Below are 10,620 nucleotides of genomic sequence, written 5' to 3'. Positions count from 1 at the left end.
GTCAGGTTTTATTTATATAAAACTTATTTTGAATGATAAACCATTAAGGCAAAGCTACGTGTAACAGTTGAAATTGTTTTGAAATATACTGAATTATTCATAAGCTTGTGACAGTACTCTACTTTTGGTAATAGCATTTACAGAACCTGCACATTTAATGCAATTTAAAGTAATTTATCCATTTTTGGGAAAAAATTAGCTGAAGCCTCTTGACAGCAAAAGACTTGTCTGACACGTGAAACTTAAACTGAATTAAAGTAGGGTGTGAATTTAGAGTGCAGTTGCTATTCTGAAATATGCCCTATGTGGTGGAATGAGTTTATTGTTTGTAATTAGTTTAATCCACTTTGGAACTGGTACTTTTATTCTAGAATAAGTGGCCGCACAAAATTATTCTGGAATAGCTAAAATGAAGCGTGTGTGAACAAACCTTAAGAAGTGAGCCATAACATGTTTGTTTTAAACCATATTTAATATTTCTCACTCAGATTAGTGTCTGAACCAAGAGCAAGAGTAAAATGATTTAATACTGTTCCTGAAATTACCAGGATAAAACTAATGTTAAGGTTCTGTTACTTAAAGTACAACTTCTCTATGAAATCAAACTAGTTCTAAAGCACTGCATGACCAGTTTTGGAGCATACACAAACAGTCTTCAATTACTTGTTCCAGTTTAACCAATGACCATCTGATTAGGTTTGCCTTACTTACTCCAGATTTAAAGGAAAAAATAAATCAAGATAAAATGTTAAACTGAGGTTATATAGAAGTGGTCCTGTCTGTATACAAGAGTTTAGATAGTTTAGTTTCACTTGACTTGCTCATCTTTAGAAAGTTAAAGACCATAGTTCATTTATTTAGACCCCAAAAATTGGTTTTGAAATACTAGGACTTGTGGATTTCCTATTCTCAGCTGAAACTACTCAACCCAAGCTCCACATAGTAGGGTAGCTTCTGTTGCTCATGCCTGCCATTTTGTACGAATTATCCCACTAAGAAAGGGAGCCATAGCAGCATTTCTTGCAGAGTATTATTGATGTTTGTTTCATAAAGAACAGCAAGCATCTTTTTCTCTGCATTCTGAGAGTGGCTTGCTACACTAGAATAGCTCACTGTTTTTACAAGAAACTGCTTTTCCACGAAAGAGTGTGATTCTCCTTTCAAATGCTGAGAGTATTTATTGTAGGATTGGAGGTGTATCTTCTTATAACTCAATTTGTTAGACAACTTAGTATGACACAAGCACAAAGCTTTTTCTAATTTCTTTCTCCTTACTCAGCTGGTATAACACTTATTCAACTTAGTCCCTTATCTGTTTTACTGTGTTATTCAGTCTGCATTAGCTGACAGCTGGAAAAACAGAACTATTGGTAGATTAATTAAACGGCCATCTGGTTATTACTTTTGTTAGTATGATATTACTAGAATATATACATGGGTCTTAAAGATACAAGGGCCCACGTTGGTTGTATCTATTTTAAGTGTGCTCAGTTTACTGGCATGTTTCCACTCAGTTTTAGGAAGGTACTCAGTTGTCTTTGGAGGAATTCATCCATATACTTTTGTCTCAAAGAACAAATAGTGTCACAATAAAACAATGGCAGTTAAATTGTTTGTTTATACACACAGTTGGTTTTAGAGAAGTTATCTAACATCTTAATTTCACTGAAATCAGTATCAACTTACCCTATTCAAGTAGCATGTATAGAAAGTTTGGGGAGAATGTTTTAGTTAGTTTACATTACAAACATTAACTTAGAAAATATTAAGTTCAAAATTTGAGCTTGTCTGTTTTATTTGTGCCCATCCTTGAATGAAAACCAAGTCTACAAAATATTTTACATAAGATACACTAACATTTACAATCTTGTTTAGAAATCCTTATCACACAGCTTACAAAGTGAATTTTATCTTAATAGGATTTGAGACTAGGAAAGGTTGTTTAAAAACAAAGCAAAAAAGCCTGACATTGAGGAGAAATTAGAAAGCCACAGCAATGACTTCATACAACTCTTGAAAGGAAGTGACGTTTAAAATTCTCACTTAATTATTTCAGTATTGAAGTGCTGAGATTAAACCAAGTTGTCTGGGAGGGGGAAGTGGAAGAGAAGAAAGAGGTCATACAATGTAAGGGAAGCCTTTAACTCTTTCACATAGGACAGCACACTTAAACTAATGTGAATGTCCGTTAGCCAGGAGCAATAAAAAAAAATTTGAATGGTAACATTTGTTGCAAGGGTACTTAGGAGGTTTCAGCTTAGTTCCCCTTTAAACACAATGCATGTGACCAATACAGTTTGAAACAATCTTGCCCCTGGAAGAGAAGGGATATAGATCAAGTTACATGCTCCTCGGGATAGCTGTTTCCAATAAGAAAATGCAGAAGTCTACTCTGGTCCACTCAGAAACATCTGGAGGGGAAGAAAAGAGGAACACACAAGAGCTTAGTAACTTTTTATAGGAATAGAAGTATTACAAAAGGATAAGTCTATAGGAAAATGGGATAGGAGCATTGAAATAGGCAAAGTTCCCTTTTTATATAAGATATATTGCATAGATTTTATTTGCATATTTGAAACTTAGAATTCTACCATGAAATGATACTAAAATAGAAAAATAACTAATATAGGAGAGAGTCTTTAACTGGTCTAAGAGCATCTTGTTCTTTAGTCTGAATGAATGTCTTAGGTTTCAGTATTTTCTCTTTAAACCAAGATAAGTCGGATAACTAAAGCCTTTTACCTTCAAAATATCACAAGATGATCTATCTGCCAGAATGGGATTTCCACATCGTTTCTGATATTCTACTATTAGGGCTGCTGCATCATCCATGCTGTAAAGGACAAAATAAAGTTTGTTTCACAGCTGACAAAACTAATCTCCCTCAATTTCCATAATACTCTACAATGCAGAGAATTTAGACAATGTGCATTTAACTATAAAACAATGAATATCAACAAAGTTTTTGTGATTTCTCTTCTTTTCCAATTCCCTAAAGCAGGGGTGGCCAACCTGAGCCTGAGAAGGAGCCAGAATTTACCACTGTACATTGCCAAAGAGCCACAGTAATGTCACCAGCCTGCCCAAATCAGCTCCCCCCCCCCAGCGCCTCCCACCCCACCAGCAGCCCCGCCAATCAGCGCCTCCCCCTTCCTCCTGATCAGCTGTTTTGTGATGTGCAGGAGGCTTGGGGAGGGGGGGTGGTGGTGGGAGGGAATAACAGGCTCAGAGGAATGGGGGCAGGGACTGTGGCAGAGCCAGGGGTTGAGCAGTGAGCACCTCCTGGCACACTGGAAAGTTGGCGCCTGTAGCTCCAGCCCCAGAGTCAGTCCCTATACAAGGAGCTGCATGTGGCTCCGGAGCCACAGGTTGGCCACCCCTGCCTTGAAGGCCTAACAGGAGTTTTGACTATTTTTCTCTACCCCTTTTCAGTAGATAATCCTGGAAGGGAAAAAGGTCTCCCTAAAACCTAGTTATTTACGAAAAGCCAACACCTGCTATACCCTATAGCAGGAGTTTAGACTTACAGTGGATTTCTATCCATGTGTAAGGCTAAATTTTAGTCATGGGTATTTTTAGTAAAAGTCATGGACAAGTCACAGGCAGAAAACAAAAATTCACAACCCGTGACCTGTCCATGACTTGTACTATTTAGCCCTAACTGAAACTTGGGCCCTGAGGTGGTGGGCTGGGATGGTGGTCTGGGACCCCTGCTGGTGCTGGGAGAGAGAGGAGGATTGGTGGGGCTGGCAAGCTCCCTACCTGGCTCCACATAGCTCCCTGGAAGCAGCCGGCATTTCTCTGCAGCTCCTAGGGGGAGGGAAGGCCGTGTATGTGTGTGTGGGGGCTTGATGTGCTGCCCCCTGCCACGAGCGCCAGCTCCGCAGCTCACGTTGACTGCTGGGGTGGTGGCTGTAGGCAGGGGCAGGTTGCATAGCTCCCTGGCCCCTCCACTTAGGAGCTGTAGGGACATGCCTGCCGCTTCCAGGAAGCCCCCCTGAGGTAAGTGCTGCCCCACACCATAACCCAGCCCTGAGCTCCCTCCCACACCTAAACTGCTGCTGAGAGGGCGGGTCCACGGTGGCCTGAGACTGGCCCAGCAGCGGCCGGTGCGGCTGGCCCTGGGGCTGCTTGGGCAGCCCCGGAGCCAGCTGCCGTGGAGGTCACAGAAAGTCACGGAATCTATGACAGACACGCAGCCTCACCCATTTGTGATCACAAAACACTGTGGCGCGTACAGTTGCTCATCTGGGAGAGTAAATATTTGTTTACCGCTGCTAAATTCCATAAAAAAACCCCTAGAGAGCCAGTCCCATGTGACCAGTCAGCTCAATAGGCTGTTTCTGTGGAACTTTCAGTAAGCTTACTCTTTCCATCTCAATAGAACACACGTCCAAGTCTTATTGAGTCAAGGAGCAAAATGCCAACTCCTGACGTTTGGTACAAATAACTTTACCAAATCAGTGATCCATTACTTTCAGACAATGCCCCCAGCACTGTAAGTAGAGTGCCAGGGAGCATGGAGGATTTCTTAGTCACCTTAAAGCAAAAAACATTTAATTGTCAGTGCTTGTAAAACTCTTGGATACGGTGTGCTGGTAAGTCACTACTGGCCTAGTAAACAAAAACGTTACAGTAAATACTGTAAGATTCTAACTTCCATAGGAGTTTTTTTCTAATTTTATCTACAGTGCACCACCATACTACACCTTGTTAACCTACCAGCTCTTGTTGACAAGGTAATCCACTAATTCTTTCACTCTGTGAGTGTTCATCACCTGTAGCTTCAATAATGGGAAGTATTTTGTTTTCAAAAATCTTTCATATTGTTTCTCGTTTATGATGTTGTCCAGAATTAAACACCTAATCTGAAAGTGGCAGAAGAGTTAAATATTTTAGATACAATTAAATTAATTTTCCTATACTGAGCTCTTATTTGTTTTTCAAGGGTCTATCTTACTAGCTTTTTCCCACTTAATGTTTTTACAGCACTTTGAAAATATAAGCTCTCTTATAAAGAAGGTAGGATGATTTGAGGATTAAATAGTCTTGTCTCTCAGATAGGGAAGTTAAGTAAACTCACCCACAGTGAGTCAGACAGAGCCAGAAAAAAACAGTATAGAGCTGTTCTTAGCAGTTTTGTTTGGTTAGAGCCTTGCTGTGTTTAGTTAGTACCATACTACTGATCTGACAGTTAGCTAGTCTTCAAACAATGCTGGCCTCCATACATGGAGTGTGCTACAGAACAGCTTGTGTAATCACAGTCATCAGTGAGTCAATTACAGAATAATTAACAGACTGCAAAAATTTATTTCCTTACAACTACTACTGACTTATTTTGGTAACGAACAAAGTGTACTAACAGTGCCCTTCTGTGCATCAAACTTGTGTTTTTCTTTGTCACCATCTTATTAATCAAGCAAAAAGGGTTGGTACAATCCTTGGATGTTTAAATGAGGGAGAAATAAGTAGGGAGGTGATCTTTCTGTATGGCATTGGTGTGACCACTTCTGGAATAATGCATAAGGTTCTGGTGTTTACTTCTTAAAAAAAACAGAAACAATTGGACAGGGCGCAGAACTGCAAAAATGATTCCAGGGCTGGAGAAAATGCCTTACAGTGCGCGTTAAAGAGCTTAGTCTGGTTAGTTTATCATAAAGAAAAATTGAGGTGACTTGATTAGTGTATAAATCCCTTCACAAGGTAAGAATACTGGGTACTAAAGGGCTCTTTAATCTAGCAGAGAAAGGCATAACTGAAACCAATGGCTAGAAGCTGAAGCCAGACAAATTCAACCTAGAAATGGGGCACAAGTTTGACAGAGTGACTAACCCCTGGAACAAACTCCCAGTGGAAGTGGTGGGATTCTCCATCTCTTGCTGTCTTCAAAATCAAGACTGGATATCTTTCTAGAAAATAGGCTGTAGCCAGACACGTTTTTGGGCTCAACATAGGAGTAACTGGGTGAAAGTTAATAGCCTGAGATACACAGGTCAGACTAGATGGTCTAATGGCCCCTTCTCCTCTTAAAGCCTATGAATAAGGAGATTACATTAGTTTATTTACCTGTGATGCAAAGCCTGCTACCTCACCAGTGTCCATGTGTTCATCTACTTGCTGTAGGACAGTCTCTGGGTTACATGAAGATAGGAAACCCTTGGAAAAATTAGTTTGACGTTAAACATGCAGAATTTTTATAGTCTAAAAATTCTCAGGGGAACAAATGAGAAATTGTTTGGTTTCAGTACATACTATTTGCTTAAAAGCTTTTGTTTTGATTAACTCCTGCAACATGTCCTACAGCAGAAATTATTATACACTTGTGGTCAACAGTTTGGATTTACTCCATTGTGGGAAACGGAGCCAAGGAATTTCTCTCTCCACAAAAGAAAAAAAAAGAAAAAATATTGCATAAAGAAATACAAATACAATGTAAAAATGTGTGAAACTAAAAATAGACAAGCATTTCTAAAATGTAGACAAACTAAACCTTGGGTGGCTTGTAGATGTATTCACAAATTAATATTGTGCCATATGAATAAATTAAAAATGTGTGTATTAGTACTGCCAATGCTATCTTGGTAGTTGTAGGAGCAGCATGCAGGGCCCCATGAAGCTTTCACTCCTCCTTTACTCCATAGGAGCAAATGCTGAGAGAAAGGAAAGGGAATAGTGAAGATACAAATTGGCAGCTAGGACACAGCTTTAATGCAAAGAAAAGGTGTGGGTCACAACATGTGAGATGCTCACATCAAATGTTCATTCTAGAGAGAGGCAAAGGTGTCAAGTGTCTCATATTAAGGAAACTAACTAAACTATTAGGCAGATTACAAGTTTTAAAAATTAGGGCAAACAAATTTGTTTTAACTAAGGCTTCACAGCACTATTTTATAGCTTACATGGGACTAGTCCCATGATAATCACACTGAACATTATCACAGTAGCATCAATTTTAATTGCTTCTGCACATAGGTTACTTTTCTTCACATTCTGTTCACCTTAAGCAGGTGTTGAAATCTAACGTTTAGTTTTGGTTAATGTAAATTCTCAGTATTGATGGAAGAAGCCGATTAATATGCATTTCCCATAAGCAATAAGCTCCATGCCCTTCTTTTGTGAGCTTTTTTTCCAGCCCAGGTGCATAGAAATGTAAACCACTGCTTACCTGAATCTGTTGCTCTCTCTTCTCAGTCTGGGGAATCAGCAGCAAGCATCCCAGAGCAAAAGCTGTAAGGTCCAACTGTGCATATTGCCTTGCAATTCCAATTATATCTAGATCAGCTAGAACAGGACACCTTCAGATGGGGAGGTGTCTTAATTAATATATTTATCCTTTTCTTCAGATTTTTGAGAGAAAGCTTATATTAATTCCAGGGTTGCATGGTTTTATACCTACATTATTCACTAGTTGCTTAAAAAGGGTATTTTTATATTGGCAATTAACAACTGCATTTAATAAATATTTGTTGTCTCACTCAGCTCTGATGAACCCCATACAACCAGAGGAAGGGAGCACACAGTCCATGCTAATGTGCCCCGCTACCCCCTATTTCTCCAGTGAATTAACAGAAATAGGTTGTTAAAAAGCATCTGCTGCTTCAGTCAGGTATTATTAGATCAATAACATGCTGCAAATTCAGAAATTAATGGGGGCAAATTAGGGAATTTACCAAATTAGGGAAGTTACCAAAACTGCAGATGTATGTAATACATCAGCTCTCTGTCAGGTAAGAATGCTTTTTTAAAAATGATGTCTGCAAGGGGGGGAAAACCAAACACACCTTCCCCTCCCCTTCCTTATGTCACTTTTTGCTTATATCTCTCAAATACTAATCCACATAATTAAAAATGCAGTCACACCAATATTTATTGTATACATTGACCCCCAGACATTATATAAGATTGCATTTTTAAAAACTGTTAAAAGAACACTAAGGTTGCAAATTCAAACATAGTTCACGTGTAATGGATAAAAACCCCACAACCCCCTTCTCCCAAATCAATGCTATCATGTGACGCTATTCTGACCCCCAACAAGGGTCATCAGTAGAAGTCAGAACATTAGTTCCATGGCACAGTACCACATGAGCTAGTGGAAGTAACTAGTAAAAGCAGTAGGCTGATATTCTTTATGTGGACCACTCACTAAGTGGGGATGAAACATTTTGCCAGTGGATTTCACAGCTATTTGCTGACAGCAGGGGAACGTGGAGACTGAGGACTTCTGCATTCAATTCCAGATTCTACAAAGCAGTGTATTCTAGTGGTTATAGGCCCCCCCCCCCCCATTTCTCACCCCTCTGCATTCCAGTGTGGCTGCTTCTTTCTCCTCCTCCACAATGCCTTAGCACCAGAAAAGTGGCAGAGCACAGGAGAGTCTTCCTGCTCTCAGGTCAGGTGCTCCGGCAGCTGGGAGGAGCAATTGTCGGGGGAAAAAAGTCCTGCTGAGCTCTAGCACCTCTGGTCTGAAGCATGCTCAGTGCAGATAGAATCTTTACAGAATTTAACTGCCAAACAAATCTGAGTTTGTGCGAACTAGGATTTTTTCCAGGGGATTATAACTTGAGCAAATCTGGACAGATGTTTGCAGAGAGGGCAAAAGGCACATACCTGATGCTAGGATGACTGCTTTCCTGCTACATTTGAAGTCCCAGCACCAAAGCATGGAAGCACTAGAGCATTTTAAAAATGTTTGAACATGGGCAAAACAATGCATTTTCCCCTACTCATACTCTCAGAAATAGCTGAACCATTTTGGCTGAGCCTTTAAGGCATACACCCAGCATGGGAAATTTCAGCCTAAATGGTTAAAGTTTGGCAGAGTTAAGGCAAATGAAAACAGGATCTGACAATGGGAAGTGTCAGGCAACCTTAAGTGCAAATTAAGCAGCAATATCAGTTCTGCCTAGAATATTGTTTTAATATATAGTACAACTACATATACCAGTGCTCTAAGTTAGAACCATCCTCTCTTTTGTGCTGCTATTGCAGTCACACCAATATTTATTGTAAATATTGCTATTGCAGTGGTTTGCAGACCCTTAGGGGCCCACTAGTAAAATCAAGGAGGTCTGTGAATGGATTGGTCCCTACCAAAAGCAACGTGTGTGGGGGTATGTAGTGTCATGCCTCCAGCACCCCCTAAATACCTCTATATATCACCTAGCAATGCTGTAATTTATCATTAGTATCAGGTAAGCTATCAGTATTTTAATTTGCTGTGTTTTTTGTTGATCTGTTCAAATAATTTCTCTACAGTAATATTTGTGATAACTATTAAAGTAACGTGAAAGAAACAAATTAATGAGGGAGGAGTTGTGGATCTGCAGGTTTGTCTATTTAAGTTTAGGGGTCCCGGGGTAAAATAAAATTGAGAACCACTGTGCTATTGTATCTTCTGCCAAGTTAGTAGTTACAAATGCAAGACAGAATTACTACTGAGCATAAGCAAGCACACTTCCATAAATAAACATAGTGCTTTTAAAAAGAGCTAGGTACTATTTTGTTGAAGTCGCCACAAGAATTTCTACAACTAGCTGTGGCAAAATTGTAGGACTTCATTAGAATTTAGACGGATACAGATGAGGGAGAACAAACCATTTCCGCATACACAACTCGATTTTGGATAGATTAACTTTGTGTATATACGTCTGTGTTTAATTATTAGTGCTAATACTTTAAAATGTCATGTTTATTCTCTATAAGAATATAAATCAACATGATTTTTCTATTTAACATTTTTTTTGTGCTATAAACTAATGGTCTGGGAAGTTTCTCGTGCACTTCATGCTCTGTAAACATTTGTTATGATTAATTGCACTTTTAGAGTGAGATTCTGTGATGCGCCTCTAAAGGCAGCACAGAACTCACAGCCCAGTGGAAGGGACAGGGTGGCAAAGTGGCTATAAGTGACCTTCGGATTGTCCAGACGCTGGGCTTCTCCAGGGGCTGGAGCAGGCCCTGGTATAATTTAGATGCTGTGAGTGGCTAACTTTTGGTACCTGTTCCTGGCTGCCTATGGACAGCAGTGCTGCCAAGAATCTATAGCACTATGTCCTGGGCCCTGCCCCCTAAAAACCTGCAGAGAAGGGGGCTGTCTTAGTTCCTGCACCACAGGGATTTCCCCCACTCAGATCCAGGGCATTTAGAGTTTCTTTACACCAATTCAGCATTTTACCAGGTGCAAAGGGTTGGAGGAGGGGTGAGAATCTCTCGCACAGTATTTCCCACCTCCAATCTTCCAACCAAATGCAGGATGTAACATTTACTTACTTCAGTAGAACAACAAAACATTCACAGCATGCCTCTAACTGCTTAGGACTTGGTGGACAAGAAGCTGAGGAAAAAAAAGAAAGGAGATATTGACAAACTAAAATACAGTACTGCCAAATTATTACACAACCATGAAAGAGAGCTAAGGATAAACCTACCTGCAAGAAATGGTGCCAGAATTACACTTCTCCAAGCTCGGCTAAAGTTAGGAATCTATTGAAAGTAAATATATTTTTAAAACAACACCCATAACATTCACAAGCCAGCACAATATAGAATTTTGGAAACTATCAAATTCATTTTTTTAAACAACTCTACTTTCGACTAAGGTAATATCCATTATTATAG

The 10,620-nt window shown here is 39.7% G+C and overlaps 1 protein-coding gene across 6 annotated transcripts in view; it reads right to left on the bottom strand.

The window, feature by feature from the left end:
• Positions 1-1,005: 1,005 nt before the first annotated feature.
• KNTC1 (kinetochore associated 1) overlaps positions 1,006-10,620 on the bottom strand; it is a 72,315-nt gene continuing 62,700 nt past the window's right edge. For 5 of the 6 annotated variants that reach the window (XM_065568127.1, XM_065568128.1, XM_065568130.1 and 2 more), the window contains 6 exons: positions 10,431-10,485; positions 10,273-10,336; positions 7,166-7,295; positions 6,067-6,156; positions 4,723-4,868; positions 2,556-2,833 (listed from right to left, as the gene is read on the bottom strand). In XM_065568127.1, coding sequence (XP_065424199.1) covers positions 2,692-2,833; positions 4,723-4,868; positions 6,067-6,156; positions 7,166-7,295; positions 10,273-10,336; positions 10,431-10,485 — 627 coding nt within the window. In that variant the 3' untranslated portion in view covers positions 2,556-2,691. Of the gene's footprint in view, positions 2,412-2,555; positions 2,834-4,722; positions 4,869-6,066; positions 6,157-7,165; positions 7,296-10,272; positions 10,337-10,430; positions 10,486-10,620 lie in introns of those variants that run through there. The other variant, XM_065568129.1, reaches the window with a different exon arrangement.

The sequence above is a fragment of the Chrysemys picta genome, chromosome 15, assembly GCF_011386835.1.
Source record: "Chrysemys picta bellii isolate R12L10 chromosome 15, ASM1138683v2, whole genome shotgun sequence".
Classification (NCBI taxonomy): domain Eukaryota; kingdom Metazoa; phylum Chordata; order Testudines; family Emydidae; genus Chrysemys; species Chrysemys picta.
The sequence above is the reverse complement of the archived record's forward strand: the minus strand, read 5'-3'. Positions and strand labels throughout refer to the sequence as shown.